Source organism: Oryctolagus cuniculus, chromosome 1 (assembly GCF_964237555.1).
Source record: "Oryctolagus cuniculus chromosome 1, mOryCun1.1, whole genome shotgun sequence".
Lineage (NCBI taxonomy): Eukaryota > Metazoa > Chordata > Mammalia > Lagomorpha > Leporidae > Oryctolagus > Oryctolagus cuniculus.
Genome location: NC_091432.1, coordinates 100,157,430 through 100,180,260, shown reverse-complemented (window position 1 = coordinate 100,180,260; position 22,831 = coordinate 100,157,430). Strand labels below are relative to the sequence as shown.

The 22,831-nt window shown below is 40.2% G+C and overlaps 1 protein-coding gene across 2 annotated transcripts in view; it reads left to right on the top strand.

The window, feature by feature from the left end:
* The window catches only part of C1H11orf65 (chromosome 1 C11orf65 homolog), a 50,981-nt gene that overhangs the window by 12,277 nt on the left and 15,873 nt on the right, over positions 1–22,831 (top strand). For both annotated transcript variants that reach the window (XM_002708485.5, XM_070077838.1), the window contains 3 exons: positions 14,558–14,611; positions 14,742–14,942; positions 15,971–16,101. In XM_002708485.5, coding sequence (XP_002708531.1) covers positions 14,558–14,611; positions 14,742–14,942; positions 15,971–16,101 — 386 coding nt within the window. The remainder of the gene's footprint in view (positions 1–14,557; positions 14,612–14,741; positions 14,943–15,970; positions 16,102–22,831) is intronic.

Below are 22,831 nucleotides of genomic sequence, written 5' to 3'. Positions count from 1 at the left end.
ACCCAGGCACTAATAGGGCATGTGGCTGGCCAGTTCGTGGCTATTATAATAACTCCTTGTGTAGATGTTCTTATTCATGTCTCCTGGTGCATACAGACACACATTTCTTTTATATTTTTTTCATTCTTTTTTAACTTTTATTTAATGAATATAAATTTCCAAAGTACAGCTTATGGATTACAGTGGCTTTTTCCCCCCCATAACTTCCCTCCCACCAGCAACCCTCCCCTCTCCCACTCCCTCTCCCCTTCCATTCATATTGATTCATTTTCAATTATCTTTATATACAGAAGATCAATTTAGCATATATTAAGTAAAGCTTTCAACAGTTTGCACCCATAGAGAAACACAAAGTGAAAAATACTGTTTGAGTACTAGTTATAGCATTAAATCACAATGTATAGCATATTAAGGATAGAGATCCTACATGAGGAGTAAGTGCACAGTGACTCCTGTTGTTGACTTAACAATTGACACTCTTATTTATGGCATCAGTAATCACCCTAGGCTCTTGTCAGGAGTTGCCAAGGCTATGGAAGCCTCTTGAGTTCGCCAACTAAGATCTTATTTAGACAAGGTCATAGTCAAAGTGGAAGTTCTCTCCTCCCTTCAGAGAAAGGTACCTCCTTCTTTGATGGCCCCGTCTTTCCACTGGGATCTCACTCGCAGAGATCTTTCATTTAGGTCATTTTTTTTTTTTTTTTTTTTTTGCCAGAATGTCTTGGCTTTCCATGCCTGAAATACTCTCATGGGCTTTTCAGCCAGATCCAAATGCCTTTAGGGCTGATTCTGAGGCCAGAGTGCTGTTTAGGACATCTGCCATTCTATGAGTCTGCTGTGTATCCCGCTTCCATGTTGGATCGTTCTCTCCCTTTTTTATTCTATCAGTTAGTATTTGCAGACACTAGTCTTGTTTATGTGATCCCTTTGACTCTTAGTCCTATCATTATGATCAATTGTTCTTTTCTATTTCTACTCCACTTAGAAACAGTTGGTAATTGATGAGTGATCTTATCTTCAACTCTAGGAGATAATGTCAGACTGTTTTCTAAAGGTATTGTGTTGATTTATATCTGCACCAGTAGTATTCATGAATTCTCAGTGCTGTATATCCTCACCAGCACTTGATATTGTCAGTTTTTAAATTTGCATTCCCTGAAGCTAATGAGATTGAGCATCTTTTGTGAAGTGCTTGTTTAAGTGTCTTATTTGTGTACATTGTCTTACCTATTCTTGTCAGCTTTTAACAGTGTGTTATATTTTTAACTTTTTTCAATTTATTTTGGAAAATGAGACAAACATCTTCATATTCTTTTTTTTTATTATTTGAAAGGCAGAGGGACAGGCAAATAGAAAGCTCCCATTCACTGAGTCCCTCTCCAAATGCCCACAATGCCCCTAGGCCAAAGATGGGAGGCAGGTATGCAATTCAAGTCTCCTACAGGACTGGCAGCGACCTCATGACTTGAGCCTTCACTGCTGCCTCCCAGCTTCTGCACTGGCAGGAAGACACAGTTTGGAGCTAGAACTGGGAATTGAACCCAGGTTTTCTGATGTGAGATACAGGAGTCCTGAACCACTTTGAAGTATATGATTCATTGGTGTTCAATACATTCATAATGTGTGCAACCATCATATTTTTATCATATAAATATCCATATTTTTATCATATAAACCCGAAGCTCTAAGCCAAATAACAAAAACTCCCCATTTTACCCTCCACCCAGTTTCTAGCAACCACTGCTCTGCTTTCTGCCAGCTCTACTTGGCTTATTTCCGTTAGCATGAAATCCTCAAAATTCATTTATGTCAAGGCATATTACAGAATTTCCTCCCTTTTAAAGATTTGATAGTATCTATTGCTTGGGTTTAATACATCCTTCAGGGGATACTTGTATTGCTTCCACATTTTAGCTGTAATGATTGATGCTGCTATGAACATCAGTAGGACACCTGGAAGTAGAATTGCTGAATCATGTGAATTCCTTACAACTTTTAGACAACATTCATATTTTCCATGGTGGTTGTACCATTTTATATTCCCACCAATGATGTGCAGTGGTTATGCCATCTTTGTACTAATCTGTTGTAGAACAACCTCCCAAATTAGTTGGAGGTGTTGCTATAGAATCTTCAAACCTCAGTCTGCTCACCCAATACACAGAAAGCCAATCACTGACATTGGAGTGGTGAAAGATAGGAGGTATTTATTGCAAAACACAGAGCAAGAGGATAGGCAGCTTTTGTTTAATACCTAGGCTCCCCAAGAAGTTAGGAGGCAACAGTCTAATTATACATTGAAACTGGGGCTGAGAGGTACAAGTTCGCCTCATGTCCAAGTACCTGGTTAGTCAGTGGTACTTGTCACCTTGCTTTGGTTGGCAATGCCATGCTCTTAAGGAAAATTTTATGATGGCCAGGTGGGATTCAGTTGGTCTCAGGGGTTACATACAAGTAGTAGTTAACTTTTGCCACAGACCTGCGATTTTTTCTACTTGGACCTGGAATTCCCCTAAACAAAACCCTCAGACAATACTGCCAAGAGAGTTTTATCTATTAGAGAAGCAAATGACTTCTTGAGTCTGGTAATTAGAACTTTGTTGGGCCAGCTGTATCACTCCGACAATTCAATGAATTTCTTTGTATAAAGGACAGGCAAGGACATCTTGTACTAAGGGAGGCAGATGAGAGTCTGGGTCCTGCTTTATGGGTTTGGTCTCCAGCCCTTTATCAGATACTTGTGTTGTACATACATTTTTTCACTCCATGACTTGACTTGTCACTCTGAAAAGTCCTACCTTTGATTTGTATTATGAAAAATGTCAATGTGTTTGAAAATGGCTGGTAGAGAAGATTTTGAATATTCTGAATTTCTTAAATGTCAACTTGAGAAATCTCTGAAGTGAGATTACCAGGAAGTAAAGTCCCATTCTACTCACCACTTCAGGACCCGTTTACCAGAGACAAGAGTGTATGCAAGGGGGGCAGGTGCTGGGGCGCAGTGAGTTAACGCCCTGGCCTGAAGTGCCGGCATCTGGTTCTAGTCCCGGCTGCTCCTCTTCCAATCCAGCTCTCTGCTATGGCCTGGGAAAGCAGTAGAAGATGGCCCAAGTTCTTGGGCCCCTGCACCCATGTGGGAGACCCAGGGGAAGCTCCTGGCTTTGGATCGGTGCAACTCCGGCCATTGCAGCCAATTGGGGAGTGAACCAGTGGATGGAAGACCTCTCTCTCTGCCTCTTCTCTCTGTGTAATTCTGACTTTCAAATAAATAAATCTTAAAAAAAAAAAAAAGTGGATGCAAGGAAATCGAGTCTATTCAAGAGGCCAGCAGTCTTGGGGGTAGGGGCTGCAGATATTTCTATCTTGAAAAGGGGTCTTCCCAGTTAGCCCGAGAACCTCTTATAGGAGGAAAGAGTGGGGAGTGGACCATTAGGGAGGAATAATGGGCTTAGTAGATGGTCAGGTACATTCCTGAGGTCAGTTCTGATATTCATGGCATGAGTTAGATGGAGGCCCTTTGGACAAAGTTTGGCTGTTTGCAGTTGATAGTGATAAATTTCTGTCCATGCAGTGGTTCCTTTGACATTGGGGTTTGTGGATGCAAATTCCTTTCTTAACTGAGTTCTTGGATTTCTAGCCACTTCCTTGTAGGAAATCCCTAGACTTCTTAAGCATTATTTAACTACTGAGTTAAAAGTTATGATCAGTCACAGAGTCAACAATTAGCTTTTGCTATGCAGAATGTGAGAACAGAAAAGAGAATATAGGCACTTCAATTAAGGTTACAGTGATAGATTTGCTTGTTACCCTGATGTGATCAATGCACATTATATACATGTATTATATACGGTGCCCCTAATAAATAGGAACAACTATGATTTGTTAATGAAAAATAAAAATCTTAAGGTATGTGGACCTTCACTCAGATAGTAAACAATGCATACATGTATCAAAACATCACAGTATCCCACAAATATGTACGAATTTTATGTCATTTAAGTTTTAAATATACTCAAAAGTTGAAAGACTAAAACAAGCTACCATGTACCCGTTATCTAGATTCAACAACTAGCAGTTCATAACAAGTACTGTGTTATCCACACCTCTAACACTTTCTACAACTCCTAGGTTGTTTTGAAGTAGTGACATCTTTAGATGAACAAAATTCTTAATGAAGCCCAACTTACTGATATTTTTCTATATGGATAGTCCTTTTCTATAATGTTTCCCAAGTATAAGCTCATGAAAGCATTTGTTTATTTTATCTTTATTGATTTGCCTTTCATACTTAGACCTATAATGTATCTGGGCTTGATTTTTGTATATAGTGTGAAATAGAATTCTACATATCTGGGGCTGTTGCTGTGGCGAAGTGGGTAAAGCCACCGCCTGCAGTGCTAGTATCCCATATGGGCGCTGGTTCAAGTCCTGGCTGCTCCTCTTATGATCCAGCTCCCTGCTATGGCCTGGGAAGGCAGTAGAAGATGGCCCAAGTCTTTGGGCCCCTGCACCCACATGGGAGACCTGGAAGAAGCTCCTGGCTTTGGATCGGCTCAGCTCTGGCCGTTGCAGTTAATTGGGGAGTGAACCAGCAGATGGAAGACCTCTCTCTCTCTCTGTGTAACTTTGACTTTCAAATAAATAAATCTAAAAAGTACATATCCAGTTGATGAAACACTTTATTGAAAAGACAATTGTCTGTCCCACTGCTATGTAGTATCTTATAATTAGAACAATGACCATTTAATGACTGATCTGTTTTCAAATTCTGTATTTTTCTGCTCCTGTCCTTTTTATTTTATTTTTTTTTAATTTGAAAGAGTTACACAGAGAAGGAGAGGCAGAGAGAGGGAGGTCTTCCATCTGCTGGTTCACTCCCCAATTGACTGCAATGGCCAGAGCTGTGCTGATCCAAAGCCCAGAGCCAGGAGGTTCTTCCGGGCCTGCCACATGGGTGCAGGGGCCCACTGTTTTCCCAGGCCATAGCAGAGAGCTGGATCAGAAGTGGAGCAGCCAGGACTTGAACCATTATCCACATGGGATGCCGACACTGCAGGCAGTGGCTTTACCGGCTCTGCCACAGCACCAGCCCCCCTACTCCTGTCTTAACACCCACAGATTTATGACAATTTCACTTGGTCATGGTATATAATTTTTATACATTGTTTGACTTACTAATACTTTTTGAGGATTTTCGTACCTATGCTCATAAGAGTTACTAGTGTGTAGTTTTCTCGTGACAATCTGATTTTGATATGACAGTAATTCTGGCCTCATAAAACATGTTTCCTTTGCTTCTGTTTTCTAGAATAGATTTAGATAATTTAGCTTTTTTAAAAAAAGATTTATTTTTTACTTGAGAGAGTTACACAGAGAGAAGAGAGGCAGAGAGAGAGAGAGATCTTCTATGAATTGACAGCAATGGCCAGGACTGCGCCGATCCAAAGCCAGAAGCCAGGAGCTTCTTCCAGGTCTCCCACACGGGTGCAGGGGCCCAAGGACTTGGGCCATCTTCTATTGCTATCCCAGGCCATAGCAGGGAACTGGATTGGAAATGGAGCAGCTGGGACTAGAACCGGCTTCCGTATGGGATGCTGGCGCTGCAGGCCAGGGCGTTAACCCACTGTGCTACAGCGCCGGTCCTAGATAATTTAGTTTTTTTTTTTTTTTTAAGTATTTATTTATTTGAGATCACACATTCTAATTTTTCATTCACATTTCATATGCTTGAAATGACTGGTAGGCTGGGCCAGGGCCAGAAACAAGAGCCAGGAATTCTATCTATGTCTCCCACATGGGTGGAAGTGACCCAACCATTTGAATGATGACCTGCTGCCTCCCAGGGTCTAAATCAGCAGAAAGCTGAAATTGAGTCTAGAGCCAGGAATCACACCCAGTCAGTCCAATATGGGACGTGGACATCTTAACCATTAGGCCGAAGACCTGCTCCTATACCTCATTGAATGTTTGATTGAAGTCACTAGTGAATCCATCAGAGCCTTGTGCTTTCTGTTTTGGAAGGTTTTAATTATGGATTCAATTTTTTTAAATACACACCTGTTGATATTGTCTATTTCTCTTTGCGTGAGTTGGAAAATTGTGTATTTCCAGGCATTGGTCCATTTCATCTAGGTTCATGTATTATGACAGAGGTTCATAAAATTTACTATCCTGCTTGTAAGCATGGAGTCAGTAGTGATAGCCCCTCTTTCATTTATTTATTTAGATTTATTTATTTGCAAGGCAGAATTGGAGGGAGAGACAGTGAGAGAGGTCTTCCAATGGCCACAAAGGCCAGAGCTGAGCCAGACAAAACCAGGAGCCAGGAACTTCTGGGTCTCCCAGGTGGGTGTAGGGGCACAAGCACTTGGACCATCCTCCGCTGCTTTCCCAGGCCATCATCAAGGAGCTGGATTGCAAGTGGAGCAGATGGGACCCAAACTGGTACCCATATGGGATGCCGGTGCTACAGGCTGAGGCTTAACCTATTATGCACAGACTGCACCCTGCCCCGCTTTGATTTATAATGTTAGTAATTTGTGTTTTCTGTTTTGTCTGTTACCCAGACTGAAAACTTAGCAATTTTACTGTTCTTTTAACAACGCCTTTTTGTTTCCTTGGTTTTCTCTTCCAATTTGTTTTCAATTTCACTTCTCTTTTTTTTTTCTTTTTTTAAAGAGTTACAGACAGTGAGAGAGAGACAGAGAAAGGCAGGCGGCACCAGCCTGGCCTTATTTTTATTTATTTTTTAAGGAATACAAATTTCATATGTACAATTTTAGGAATATAGTTATTCTTCCCATAACACCCGCCTTCCCACTCACGCTCCTACCCCTTCTCCTTCTCCCTCACCCCTTCCCAGTACCACTCTCCATTAAGATTCATTTTCAATTAACTTTGGTAACAGAAGACCAACTCTATACTAAGTAAAGAGATCAGCAATTTGCATACACATGCACACACACACACACACACACACACAAGCTATTTGAGGACAAGTGTCACAAGTTAACTCTCATAATAGAACTCCTTGAGGACAGAGGCCCTGCATGGGAAGTTAGTGCACAGTGACTCTGTGCCCCATTCTAACTGGGGTGAGGTAAAACCTCAATGTGGTTTTGATTGTCATTTCCCTGATGGCTAGTGATCCTGAACATTTTTTCATGTGTCTATTGGCCATTTGGATTTCCTCTTTTGAAAAATACCTGTTTAAGTCCTTTGCCCATTTCTTAACTTGGTTGCTTGTTTTGTTGTTGAGTTTCTTGATTTCTTTTTATATTCTGGTTATTAATCCTTTATCAGTGGCATAGTTTGCAAATATTTTCTCCTGTTCTGTAAGTTGCCACTTCATTTTGCTGAGTGTTTCTTTTGCAGTACAGAAGCTTCTCAATTTGATGTAATCCCATTTTCCAATTTTGGCTTTGATTCCCTGTGCCTCTGGAGTCCTTTCCAAGAACTTTTTGCCTGTGCCAATGTCTTGCAGGATTTCCCCAATATTCTCTAATAATTTGATGTTATACAGTCATAGATTTAGGTGTTTAATCCATGTTGAGTGGATTTTTGTATAAGGTGTAAGGTAGGGGTCTCACTTCATACTTCTGCATGTGGAAATCTAGTTTTCCCAGCACCATTTTTTGAAGAGACTATCCTTGCTCCAGGGATTGATTTTAGCTCCCTTGTCAACAATAAGTTAGTTGTAAATGTGTGGATTGATTTCTGGTGTTTCTATTCTGTTTCATTGGTCTATTCATCTGTTTTCATGCCAGTAGCAGGTTGTTTTGATTATAGCTGCCCTGCAGTATGTCCTGAAATCAGGTCTGGTGATGCCTCCCACTTTGTTTTTATTGTATAAGATTGCTTTAGCTATTTGGAGTCTGTTGTTAAATTTCCTTTTTCTCTAATTTTTTTTTTATTTTTGACAGGCAGAGTGGACAGTGAGAGAGAGAGACAGAGAGAAAGGTCTTCCTTTTGCCATTGGTTCACCCTCCAATGGCCGCCGCGGCCAGTGCATCATGCTGATCCAAAGCCAGGAGCCAGGTGCTTCTCCTGGTCTCCCATGGGGTGCAGGGCCCAAGCACCTGGGCCATCCTCCACTGCACTCTCTGGCCACAGCAGGGAGCTGGCCTGGAAGAGGGGCAACCGGGACAGAATCTGGCGCCCCGACCGGGACTAGAACCCGCTGTGCCGGCACCGCAAGGCGGAGGATTAGCCTATTGAGCCACAGTGCCGGCCAATTCATCTCTAATTTTATTGATTTGGGTCTTCTCTCTCTTTTAGTTGGGCCTGTGATGTGTCAATTTTGTTTATTTTTTCAAAAAACCAGCTCTTCGTTTTGCTGATTTTTTTGCTTCAGTTTTGTTAATTTCTTCTCTGATTTTAATTATTTTCTCCTACTAGTTTTGGTTTTGGTTTGCTGTTGTTGTTCTAGGTCCTTGAGATGCACTGATAGCTCATTTATTTGGTGCCTTTCCAATTTCTTAATGTCTGCACCAATTGATATAAACTTTCCTCTTCGTGCTGCTTTTGCTGTATCCCATAGGTTTTGATATGTTGTATTGTGATCTTCATTTGTTTCCAGAATTTTTTTTTTATTTTTCTTTTGATTCCTTCTATGACCCACTGTTCTTTCAGGAGCATGTTATTCAGTCTCTGTGTGTTTGCATATGTTCTAGAGATTCCTGAATTGTTGATTTCCATCTTCATTCCATTGTGGTAAGAGAAGATGCATGGTATGATTTTGACATTCTTGAATTTGCTGAGACTTGCTTTATGGCCTAGTGTATAGTCTATCCTAGAGAAAGTTCCATGCACTGGTGAGAAAAATGTGTACTCTGTGACTGTAGGATGCAAAGTTCTGTAGATATCTGCTAGGTCCATTTGGTCTATAATGTCGATTAACTCTGTTGTTTCCTTGCTGATTTTCTGTCTTGTTGATAATCTGTCCATTGCTGAAAGTGGGGTATTGAAGTTCCCCGTTACTATTGTATTAGAGTCTATATCTCCATTTATATCGATTAACATTTCTTTTAAATAGCCAGGTGCTCTTTAATTATGTGCATATACATTTATAGTAGTCACAGCTTCCTGTTGAATTGATCCCTTAATCATTAAATAGTGTCCTTCTTTGTCACTTTTAACAGTTTTTGAGTTAAAGCTTATTTTGTCTGATATTAGGATGGCTACACCAGCTCTGTTTTGGTTTCTGTTAGCATGGAATATCTTTTTCCATCCTTTCACTTTCAGTGTGTATGTATCTTTGTTGGTGAGATGTGTTTCTTATAAGCAGCAAATAGATGGGTTTTGGTTTTTAATCCATTTTGCCAATCTGTATCTTTTAACTGGAGAGTTGAGGTGACTATTGGTAGGTAACAACTTTGCCCTGCCTCTTCAAAATAAATATTCATATTGTTTCCTTTGGATTTCCTTTGTACTTTTACTGGGAGATTTACTGGGAGATTTTCTGCCTTCACATCCTTTCACAGTGATGACCATGTTTCTTTTGTAAGGCTGGATGGGTGGTGACAAATTCTTTCAATTTCTGTCTGTTACAGAAGCTCTTTCTTTCATCTTCATTAATAAATGAAAGCTTTGCAGGTTACAGTATTCTGGGTTGGCAGTTTTTTTCTCTTAAGACTTGGAGTCTATCTCGCCATTCTCTCCTGGCCTGTAGTGTTTCGGATGGGAAGTCAGCTGTGAATCTAATTGGAGATCCTCTGAAAGTAATCTGGTGTTTCTCTCATGCACATTTTAGAATATTTTCTTTATGTTTTACTGTGGTGAGTTTGATTACAATGTGTCATGAAGATATTTTCTGACCATGTCTATTAGGAGTTGTATGTGCTTCCTGTACTTGGATGTCCCTTTCGTGGTCCAAATTAGGGACATTTTCTGTAATTATTTCACTTAAAAGGCCTTCTAATCCATTCTCTTTCCATGCCTTCAGGAACTCCTAAGATCCATATGTTGGGGTTTTTGATAGTATCCCATAGATCCCCAAAGGTGTTTTTTAGTTTTCTAATTTCTTTTTCTTTCCTTTTTTATTTTTTTGCCTGACTGTAAAATTTCCACTGATTTGTCTTTTAAATCAGATATTCTTTCTTCTGCTTCACTGAATCTCTCTCTCTCTCTCTCTCTCTCTTTTTTTTTTTTTTTTTTTTGACAGGCAGAGTGGACAGTGAGAGAGACAGAGAGAAAGGTCTTCCTTTGCCGTTGGTTCACCCTCCAATGGCCACCGCGGCCCGTGCACTGCGGCCAGCGCACCGCGCTGATCCGATGGCAGGAGCCAGGTACTTATCCTGGTCTCCCATGTGGGTGCAGGGCCCAAGCACTTGGGCCATCCTCCACTGCACTCCTGTGCCACAGCAGAGAGCTGGCCTGGAAGAGGGGCAACCGGGACAGAATCCGGTGCCCCGACCGGGACTAGAACCCGGTGTGCCAGAGCCGCAAGGTGGAGGATTAGCCTAGTGAGCTGTGGCGCCGGCCCACTGAATCTCTTGTTAAGGCTTTCCACTGAATTTTTTATTCATTCTATTGAATTTTTCATTTCTACGATTTCATTTTGACTTCTTTTTAAGATCTCAATTTCATGGGAAAAATTTTCTGTCATGTCATATATGGATTTCTTTAATTTGTGGATTTTTTTCTGATTACTTCTAATCCTATGATCAATTTTTAGAATTCCATTTCTGGCATTTCTTCAATCTCTTCATCTTCACATTCTAGTACTAAAGTGTTGTGTTCTTTTGGGGGTGTCACATTGTCTTCCTTATTCTTGTTTCTTGAATTGCTGCGTTTATTATTTGGCATTTGTAAAGATACTTGTTGGTTTCTTTTTTGTTTGTTTTTTTCCCTGTGATGGCTTTTATCTTTGAACTATGATTCTGTGGCTTAGTGAGTTCAGTGCTCCAGGGTGAAGGGAGTGTCCAAGATGACACCCAGATTGGGCATTGTAAATGTTTTCTTATCTTTTTTTTTTTTTTCTTTAATCAGAGGAGAGGTTTTTTCTGCTCTATTGGTGTAGTCTCACACTCACCTTCTGTCCTCCAAGGAGACCAATGCCTGGCACTAGCCCCAGTGGGTGTATATTCATCCATGCTGCCACAAGAACCATACAGAGGATCTGTACAGTCCTTGGTGTGAGCAGGGGTCCCACAGCAATGAACCTCACCAGGGAGTCGGGGATCCCTGAGTATGTGTTGCCACCATCACAAGCACTCAGCCCCTTGTCAATTCTCCCAGCCAGACTCAGGCATCTCCTCTCAGCTGGTTGCTGAACTCATGGACAGGAGCTGGTGCAACTGTTACATATGTCCAAAATGGCTCCCACTTTCTCTCAGCTAGTTACAGGATGCAGGTGCAGAGTGATTGAAGAGAGAGAAATGTGCCCCCCCCTTTTTTTCTCTTCTTGTTATGCAGGTATACTGTTACTCACAGGGCTCTAAGCTGGGCCCACACCAGGCTCTTCTCACAGTTTTATCACCAGTAGCTTGGGCTGCTGCAGACTGGTCTCACCTCTCCAAAGCTAGCAGTTTTTTTATTGAAGCATATTTTTGTGTGTTGATTTTTGTATCCTTCAACTTATTTCATTCATAGTTCTAGTAGTCTCTGGTAGAGTCCTTATGTTTTTCTATACATAAAGTCATGTTATCTGTCAACAGGGATGATTTGACTTCCTCCTCTCTTGCCTGGCTAACTTTTATTTCTTCCTCTTGCCTCGTTACTCTAAGACTTTGAATATTATGTTGAAAATAAGTAATAAAAGTGAACTTTGTTTTTAGGAAGTGTTTTCAGCTTTCCTCATACAGTATGATGTTAAGTATGGGTTTGCCATATAGACTTTACGATGTATTGAGATGAATGTATGGTTTTTGTCTTTCATTCTTTTGATTTATGATTATTGACCTGTGTCAGTCAAACCACACTTGAATTCCTTGGATAAATCCTGATTGATCATAGTGTACAAACTTCTTGTGATATTATCGGATTCAATTTGCTAGTATTTTGTAAAGAAGTTTTGCAACTTTGTTCATCAGGGATATTGGTCAATAATTTCCTTTTAGTTGTTGTTGGGTTCATATCTGTTTTGCTATCATGATGATGCTGGGTTATTAAATGGATCTGGAAGAGTTTACTCCATCTCAACATTTTAGAATTGTTTGAGAGCTGACGTTAGTTTGTTCTTGAAAGTTTAGTGGAACTTAGGAGTTGAATCCATCTGATCTTGGGCTTTTGTGAGGAGATATTTTGTTATTGATTCAATGTTGTTCCTTCTAATTAGTTTGTCAGGTTTTCTGTGTCTTCATGGTTCAATTTTAGTAGGTTATACGTCTAGAAATTTGTCCATGTCTCCTAGATTTTCCAGGTTTTTTTGATCATGCAATCCAAATATGTCCTAATGGTCTTTTGCATTTCTGTGATATCATTTGTAATGTGTAATTTTTCATCGGGTTTCATTTGGGTTTCCTCTTTTTTATCCTTTTGTTAGTATAGCTAAAATTTTGCCTGTTTTGCTCATCAGAAAATCAGTTCTTCATTTCATTGATACTGTGTTTCTGTCTATTTTGTTTATGTTCTGATCTTATTTCTGGCCTTCTCATTTTTGGTTTGACTTGTTCTTTCTTTTGTAATTCCAGCAGTTGCATTGTTGTTTATTTGAAGCCTCCTGCCCCATCCCTTTTTTTACATGTATATGCTTACTGCTATGAACTTCCTTGTTGAGTACTCATTCTGTTGTGTCTCACAGGTTTTGGTATGCTGTCTGTGAGCTTCCATTTGTTTCAAGAAATTTTAAAATTTCTGTTTGGATTTTTTTTTCTTTGGCCCACTCTTCATTCCTTCATTCCTGATCATGTTAAATAGCTTGCATGTGTTTGTACAGTTCCTTAAATTTTTTTTTATTTCTAGCTTTATTCCATTGTGTTCAGAGTTGAAACATGCTATGATTTCAGTTTTTCTGAACTTAAATATTTGCTTTGTGGACTGATTGATATATGCTTTATGCTAGAAAACATTTTATGTACTGAATAGAAGTGAATATTCTATAAATGTCTGTTAGAGGCACTTGTTCTATAGTATAGTTTGACGTTTCTTCATTGATTTTTTTTTCCCCCTTTGGCTGAGCCTATCTGAAGCCAAGAGCCAGGAGCTTCTTCTGGGTCTCTCATGCAGATGCAGGGCCCAAGGGCTTGGGCTGTCTTCTATCTGCTTGCCCAAGCCATAGCAGAGAGCTGGGATCAGAAGTGGAATAGCTGGGACTCAAACCGGCGCCCATATGGGATGCTGGCACTGCAAGCGATGGCTTTACCTGCTACGCCATAGCACTGGCCCCTATTTTCAGTTCTTTTAGCTCTAAGATTTCTGTTTGGTTTCTCTTAACTGAATTTCTTTAAATGTTCTTCCCAATTTAATTGAATTTTCTGTCTGTATGCATATTTTCTTAGATCAAATTACATTTCCTTAAAATATTGTTTGGGATTCTATATCAGTTTGCCAGTTTCCTTTGCTTTGGGAGATGTCACATCTTTTATCTTTCTGTGGAGATGTCACATCTTATCTTTTTGTGGAGATGTCACATCTTCTTGCTTTTTATTTTTTCCTTTTTTCTTATGTCCTTAAATGGACATCTGGAGATTCAGTTGCCTCTACAAATTTTATGGGGTGGTTTTCACCTGTAACTTATGTCTGTTGAGTAGGTTGTGTTGGCTTTGGTTCCAGACAGCTGCTTTAAGGTAGTGTTTATGTAGCTTCTTCATCTGTCATCAACATTACAGAAATGATCTCGTCTACAGAGGTTGTGGCATACTCATACCAGGCTGTGTTGCAGCTTTCTTGGGAGTGGGAGAAGTTTTACTGGTGGCTCTAGGTGTGGCATGACTGACTGGTTGTGGGCCTTTGTCACCTTCTACATATTGGGGCGAGTCCTTTGTAATGGGCCCAAATAGGTTCAGGGACTCAAAATGGTACTGTGCCACGTACATCCTAAAAACTTGTCTTTAGTGGGAAAAAAGGGTAGTGTAATGTCATTGGTCAATATAAAAAAATGCTTTATAAAAGAATATCACACTTCATACTTGAATGCACAAACTTTTTAGTCAGGACAAAATCCTACAAAGCAAATAATCTTTCAAGCTTTACAGACTGGACAACTTAGGATAATATCCATTTTCTCAACTAACATGATCAGGAAGTAAAGTTGAACTGTCTTCTAATAGGAGACCAAGCATTTTGGTCTCTACTTTGCACTTGATACAGTGTATTAAAATTTGGAAAACCTATTTTATACAGTTCTTACAGAAATTTGAACATGAATTTTTGAGTCAAAACCAGTTATAAAGGGGTCCTCTGGTGCTGAAGTCAGGCTGATTGGTCAGTTTTTTCACCAAGTTTTCCTAAAATATTTTTAAATGTAATCCATATATTTAAAGATATACTTAAAAGTTCTACTTTATGAAGATTAAATCACTTGGTTTTGTATTTCTGTATTGTACAGAACTTAAGATAACTGTGACAAATAGTACATTGACACATATAGAATGTTGAATAATGTATTTTCTTATAGGCAGAACTCCTAGACGCTGCAGCTGGAATTCATGTACGATTCAGATTAGGTGGAGTAAGTATTGATAAATTCTTATTTAGTGGTTTTAAAATATATTTATATGACATTAAAAGTGGAACTTTTAAAAATATACACCATTTCTGTAATTGCATTGCAATGATATTTTTAATTTTTCCACCTGCAGGCTAAATTTCCACCTGATATATACTATAAAATTTTTACTCACAGACATGTTGAAGATCTTTGTGCCAATAGTCCTAGAGATTACATAAAACTTTCAGCAAAATATACATCTCATAATAAAAGTGACCACCTTCAGGAAGAAGATCAGAGTGGCTGGTACCGTCGGATAGAAAACAATGGCTGGAGAATTGTTTCTGATAAAGTAAAGAGAAATAAGAATAATTATTATATATTTACATTTGTCCTTTTGAAAATTGTTTGAAAATTTTAGTAATTTAACTGATAATATTTAAGTAGACTATTCTGGGGTTAGTAATACTTCAAGGAAGAGCACTTTATGGATTTTTTTTCTCAATTTACTTCTGCTTTTAATAATCAGCTTCATATCTTGGCCATCTTTAGATATACTCTGGTACTCACAGATTATATACTCACTATACAGATTGCAGAATGTGATTTGCTTTCATATTAAGCATGAAAATTGAAAGTGATCAAAGAGTGAATTCATTCAATAAACTTGATTGCATATAGTGTGTCAGGTATTGTAGTTGCTGGAGATAGCAAGGTTAAAAAGCCAATCCTTCCTCTTAAGTAGTTTACTTCTTAATTAGGGAGTTATTGTATAAAACGGGATATTTTAGTGTGGTTAAGTAAATGTTAAGTGGCTTAATGGGAGAAAATACACAGTATTGGGCATAGGGTAGCAAACTCTCCTCCTTGTTATCTAGTGTGTGTGTATGTGTGTATGTGTCAAAGACAGAGTGTGGAGAGGAGAGAGAATAGGAGGGGCATATTTATATAGACAGACAGAGACAGAGGGAGACAGAGAGAGATGGGTGGGAGGAGACAAAAATTGGAAGCAGGGAAAATGGTAACCAGTTAGCAGAGTGTCATACAGGGGCAATGCACGCTGGGGACCTACAAAGGAACAGGTGTGTTCCTGGGGAGCTGGCTGCCTATACTGCTTGTGGATTAGAGTCATGAACAGGAACACCACCAAGAGTAGGCCAGGTACATTCATGTGAGAAGACGAGACTGTCAGACTATGTCTGTTAATTTATTCATCCAGCAAATATTTACTCATTACCTCAGTGTGCTGGTACTTCTATTTTGGCGTATTCATGTTGAACACACATAATTTTTTGCCTGTAGCTAAATCACGTCACAATCAATATTTCAAGATTTTGTATGTTTGTATTTTTGTATACTTGCATTTTCATTTCTCAATAGTTTTGGATACCTACTGAAAGTGAAATCATGGAAGAAAAAAAGGAAAGTGAGTTCCACTTCTCTAAACTGAAGAGAAGGCAAGATTTGGAAAAGAAAAGAAAAATTAGAAAAATAGAATGGATGAGGCAAATGTAAGTATGTCAAATACTTAGAATTACTAAAGACATATTTATATATAGAGAGAAAAAATGAGATAATTTTCATTACTTGATTTCAAGACTCTACCAAGTTACTATAATCATATTGTGGTATTGGCATATAGATCAATGGAATAAGATATATAATTGAGAAATAAACACACACATGTATTAATTTTCAACAAAAAATGTTAGGGAAATATAATGGGGAAAACATAATCTTCTCAAGAGATTTAATATTCAAATTCAGAAAAATGTACCTTGACTCTTACTTCACACTACACATGAAATTAACTTAAAAGAAACCATAGATGTAAATGCAAGAGCAAAACCCATAAAGTATCTAAGAATAATGGAAGGAAAATTCCAATGACTTGGGTTTTGGCAAGTATTTCTTAGATAAGACACAGAAAACATGAACTATAAAAGGAAAATTATTAAACTACATGTAATCAAAATTAAAAAACTCTTATTCTTTATACTATCTGTTATAAAAGCAAAACTGGAAGCCATAAATAAAACATTTACAAACTGTGTATCTAACAAAGATCTTCAATTGAGAATGTTAAAAAAAAAAAAAAACTCAAACTCAAGGAGACAATCTAATAATGGATAAAAAATTAACAAACAGTCCATAGATTAAGATATATGTATAGAAAAATTTTAAAACTTGAGATACCACCACATTACCACTCAGATAGCTTAAATAGTCTGCTATACCAGTTGTTGGCAAGAAATGTGAGCAAATGCAACTAAATAAACCCATTTAGAAAACATTTTAACAATTTTTTTTTACAACATAGCTACTATAAAACCCAGCCATTCCATCCCTATATATTACCAAAGAGGAGAAAAAGTGTATTTCCAGAAAAGACTGTATGATGTACTTGAAAATGTGAAATTAAAAGATAATCTTATTTTGGTACAAAAAATTGAAATCCATGCAATTTTTTATAATATGTAATTTCCATAGAACCTTTTGAAGACTGATCAAAAATGAATGCTCCAGATAAGCTTTAAAAAAATTGATTTGAAAGGCAGAGTCAGAGAGAGAGAGAGAGAGAGAGAGAGAGAGAAACAGAGATCTTCCGTCTGCTGGTTCACTTCCCAAATGGCCCAACAGCTAGGGCTGGGCCAGGCCAAAACCAAGAGATTCTTCCATGTTTCCCACATGTGTGATGGGGGCCCTCACACTTTTCCTGCTTTTTGAGTCCATTCTCAGGGAGCTGGACTGGCAGTGGGTGTAGCCAGGACATGAATCAGTGCCGGTAAGATACGCTGGCATTGCAGGCGGCAGCTTTGCTCACTATGCCACAGTGCTGGCCCCAAAGTAGGCTTATTCGTCATACCCCCAACCTGGAAACAGCACAAATGTCTATCAACAGGAAAACAAATAAGTTGTGGGATACTACTGAGTAATACAACAGAGTGAACTGTTGATACACATAACATCGATGAAGCTCAAAATAATGACAAATGAAAGAAGTGAGTCAAAAATATATGTAAATAAAATTCCAGAATATAAAACCATATCTAAATTGACACAAAGGAGATCAGTAGGTGTCAGGAGAAGAGGGAAAGATTAACAAGGGAACTTCGGGAGATGGTGAATATATTTATTTATTTATTGTAGTAGAGGATTCACAGGCATATACAGATGCCCGAATATCAAACTGTGCACATTTAGTTCACTTTTTCTGACTTATTGTACATGAGTTCTACTTCAATAAAGTTGTATGAACCCATATTTGAAGGACATAGGTGCTCAGAGGATCTCTGCGGCAGTACCCTTCACCTGCTGTACTTGTAGGGAGAGTGGAGAGCAGCTCGGGGCTCCAGTTGCGAGGGCTAGAGAGGACCAGTACTTGCGGTACTACCGAATTCTCAGCCCTGCCACAGGTTCTGCACTCAGATGAAGACATCACCAGGGAGGAGGTAAAACCCTGAGATCTGGAATCAGGACAGTTGGACAAACAAAAACAAAACTAAGAACTATAAATATGCAAATTCCCTCGTTGGCGGGAGGAACCATTGCTTCCCCTTTAGATGGAAGAATCCTTCCGCCACAGAACAGCCTCCCAGAAACCACACTGGCCTGGTTCCTGCGCACACTTGAGCTGTTTCTCCTTGGATCCATTTCCCACCACCACCACCACCACCATCACCATTTCTCATTGCCACATCCTTCACTGAGAGTTGAACTTCAGGACAGCTCAGAGATACAGGTCTACTCCAGGAGTTACACAACCAAAGGATCCTCAGAAGCATTATGTGAAGTTGGGTCCTGAAGTTGTTAATTGGGGGGCTGGTGTTGTGGCATAGTGGTTAGAGCTGCTGCCTGTAATACATTCTTCGCATATGGGCTCAGGTTCTTGGCTGAGTGCTCCACTTCCAATCCAGCTCCCTGATAATGGCGTGAGAAAAGTAGCAGAATTTGGCCCAAGTGTTTGGGCCCCTGCAACCCACATGGGAGACCTGGTGGAATGTGGCAGAGGGGAGCGGTGGGAGTGTCCAGCCTCCTGGCTTCAGACTGGCCATCCCTGGCTGTTGCAGATGTCTGTCTGTCTGTCTCTCTCTCTCTCTCTCTCTCTTTATCTCTCCAGTTCTGACTTTCAAATAAATAAATCTTGTTTAAAAAGTTAATTGTGGGGCCGGCACCATGGCTCACTTGGTTAACCCTCTGCCTGTGGCGCCGGCATCCCATATGGGTGCCAGATTCTGTCCCGGTTGCTCCTCTTCCAGTCCAGCTCTCCTCTTCCAGTCCAGCTCTCTGCTGTGGCCCGGGAGGGCAGTGGAGGATGGCCCAAGTGCTTGGGCCCTGCACCCCATGGGAGACCAGGAGAAGCAGCTGGCTCCTGGCTTCAGATCGGCACAGCGCCAAGCGCCAGCCATAGCAGCCATTTGGGGAGTGAACCAATGGAAGGAAGACCTTTCTCTCTAGCTTATTTCTTTTTTTTTTTTTTTTTTTTTTTTGACAGGCAGAGTGGACAGTGAGAGAGAGAGAGACAGAGAGAAAGGTCTTCCTTTGCCATTGGTTCACCCTCCAATGGCCACCGCGGCCAGCATGCTGCGGCCTGCACACCGCGCTGATCCGATGGCAGGAGCCAGGTACTTATCCTGGTCTCCCATGGGGTGCAGGGCCCAAGCACTTGGGCCATCCTCCACTGCACTCCCTTGCCACAGCAGAGAGCTGGCCTGGAAGAGGGGCAACCGGAACAGAATCTGGCGCCCCGACCAGGACTAGAACCCGGTGTGCCTGCGCCGCAAGGCGGAGGATTAGCCTAGTGAGCCGTGGCGCCGGCTCCATATATCTGATTCTGTTGGGTGCAATCTACTCAACCATGTACAAGCCATAACCTCACAAAGCCTCTCCATTGAGTTACTGAGAAATGTCACTAAGCAGTGACAGGTGCAGCACAGTTTTTGAGTTCTGTGATGGTTGTCCCTTAGAGGCTAGAGATGACAGTGGAGAACGTTGTGATGGAATCTATTCCTTTGGTTCACTGAGAATAATGGAACTTTGAAGTCATGTGCAGGTCCGGAGGTGACACAAATTACAGCTAGGCTGCTTCTTGAATAGAGTAGTCTCTGGCATCTGCTATGCTGCTGTTGAACTGGTAAATGTATTTTTTCCCAGTCCAATCACTAAGCAAAAAGAAACAGCATTAAAGTGGAAAGAACAGATGCTATCTTTGCATTTAAGTCTCAAAGTTAAATCAGCATTCCTGCTCTACTCCCTAGGGGCTGAGCATCTGTTTTCACAGGACATCATACCTGTCTGTTGCATGGATGGCCTATGTTAGTTGGATGCACTGAGCAGAAAATAACAGCTCCCTGGATGGTTTAGTAGGACCAATGCCCACTGTGGGGAGGGGGCGATAAACCTTGCAAAAATGTAAAGGTCTGTCACATGGCTATAGCTTAAAAGATATTTTGGAGTATACTTTTTTTTTAATTAATTAGTTTATTTGAGAGCCAGAGTTATAGAGATACCTTCCATCTGCTGGTTCACTCCTCAAATGGCTGCATGGTCAGGGCTGGGCCAATCCGAAGCCAGGAGCTGCTTCTGTGTCTCCCATGTGGGTGCAGGGGCCCAAGGACTTGGGCCATCCTCCTTTGCTTTCTCAGACACATGAGCAGGGGGCTGGATCAGAAGTAGAATAGCTGGGATTCGAATAGCAGGGATTTGAACTGGTACCAGTATGGGATGCTGGTGCTGTAGACAATGGTTTAACTCTCTAAGCCACTACACCGGCCCCAGGGTATAGTTTTTAAAGTATGAGATAAGTTACTATACATTGCACCACTTTGAAGAAGCACAGTTCTCAGAGGCCCTCTTCTGATTTGGGAGGTAAAATAATACCCGTGAGGGAAGGCCACAGCAACTCATTTGCCAGGTGATGTGAATATGGCCACCAGACTTGACATGAGCAAGACAGACCTCTATGGCTGGTCCACAATGTAGTCAAGTTGCTCCATCACTTGGGATTTATGGTCCAAAAGTTCCAACAGTGTGAGAACCATCTGTAGACAATGATGAAATATGGTGTGCAGTCCCTGAAGAGTTCTAGTAGAAGAAACACGGCACACGGCACAAGGGTTTTAAAATAAGGTAGTAGCAAAAACTATTACCTTTTGAAAATCAGTTCCTGGCTTGTTAGTGGACCATGGAAGGGACTGGATGCTTGCCAATAGGTGCTAAGTGCCATATGATGATGAACTGAGCTGGGTCTAGTGAATCTGTTAATCTATAGGACTGAGAATACATAGCATGGTTGCAGTATAAAATTTATGTGGTATATATTGGGATATTTTTAAAAGGTGATAGAAAATGGAATTAAAAGATGAATTTATTTTGTTGGAAAAATTTTTAATCCTTGCATATATGGGGTCTTCAAAGTTCATGGAAAATACATATATGAAAAAATTTGCATGGATTTTTAAGGATTTTGTAGAAAAATAAATTTTGAGTTCATTTTTCCATCAACTTGTTGAAGCACTCCTGTGAGAATGAGTCTAAGAAGGTCTGGATAGCCTATGTAAGCTGCATGAGCCAGTGGCTCAGACTTCTTCAACCAATACTTACCCGTTGCCTCAGTGTCTTCTCCGTACCTTAGACCTCATGGGGAGTCCCCTGTGGCATGTCAGCAGAGGAGGAATAGGAATCTTGAGCCTAATTCACCATGAATCTGCACAGGAAGTTAGCACCATCCAAAGATGGACAGTCACTTACGGTCCTCAGTTGTTGCCAAAAATGATCAAAGGAGAGCCTTCCAGTGGGCCCAAGTTCCATTTGGTTTTCTACTTCACGTAGAAGGGGGAATAGCTTGAGGTATGGATTTTATTAACAGTGGGAAGTAGCCAATAGTTTCTCAGCTGACCGCCAAGTAGAAAGAACACTGGAAAATGTGGCTAGGTTAGGGCAGAGGCTACACCGAATGGGCTCAAAGAATATTCATACCCCAAGTGAGTGCTCTCCGAAAGGCTTATATGAGGCAGAGAGCCTTCTATAATCCCAAGGACAAGAAGATTCAGCCTGTGTATGTTAGCATTTTTCTGGGACACTTCAGTGGTTGTGCACAGAGCTGTGTACAAAATGCCGCAGTAACATAGAGGGAAGCGGTAAATAGACTCACCTACGGACTCTTCCCCTCACCTGGCTGTAGTCACAACTGACTGTGTAATAAGAACCAGTGCTTTGTCCCCACTAGTGAGATATGCTGGCTCCCTGGTGACAGGCTGATTGTATTGGGCACTCTCCATAATAGAGGAGGCCTTCATTTGTCCTCTGACAGATACTCTGAATACAAATTTTATTTCTTTCTGCCTGCATTGTTCCTGTCAGTAATACCATTCACTACAGAACCCCTTATCCATTACCATTTTATTTCATATAACATTTTTTTCTAACCAGAGGACCCATTTATGACAAACTAAGTGTGGTAATGTGCTCAGAACGACAAAATTCATTTAGCATATGCCATAAGCTAGAAACAACTGGATTTGACAGTAGTGGTGTGGCCTCTTCAAGCTGACTCATGCTACCAGCTGGGAGACAACACCTGTGAATAGTAATCTTGTTTCATATACCTAATCCTTTAAACAGTAGTGATCTCTTTATGCTGAAAACATTCAAAATACTCTTTTCCAGCTCTCTTGTAAGAAGAAAATTCCAATAAAATGTCACTAGCTACAGTTAGCCTACTGTAGTATAGAACATCAGAATATTACTTGTGTCCAATTATAACTTAGTGCCTTAAATAACCTTTCCTCATCCCGTGCCGCCTCCATTCTCGCCAGCCTCTAGTAACTACCATTCAACACTCAACTTCTGTCAGAACACCATTTTAGATTCCACATATGAGAGAGAGGATGTGGTGTGCCATTTCTATTTCTGTTATTTCAGTTAGCATTCTATACATGTGGTTGCAAAAGAAAGTTTCATCCTTTCGTAGCCAAATAGTATTACTTTATATATACGTAACATGGTTCCTTTATTCCCTAATGGATAGACGCTTAAGTTGTTTGCATTTCTTAGCTATTGTAATAGTGCCACCTGAAACACCAGAGTGCAGATGTGCCTTCAACAGACTAATTTCATTTCCTTTGGATTTATAGCCACGGTGGTATTGCTGGACCACATGGTAATTCAAATTTTAATTTTTTGAAGACACTCCATAATATTTTGCATATGGCTCTACTAATTTACACTCCCACTAATAGT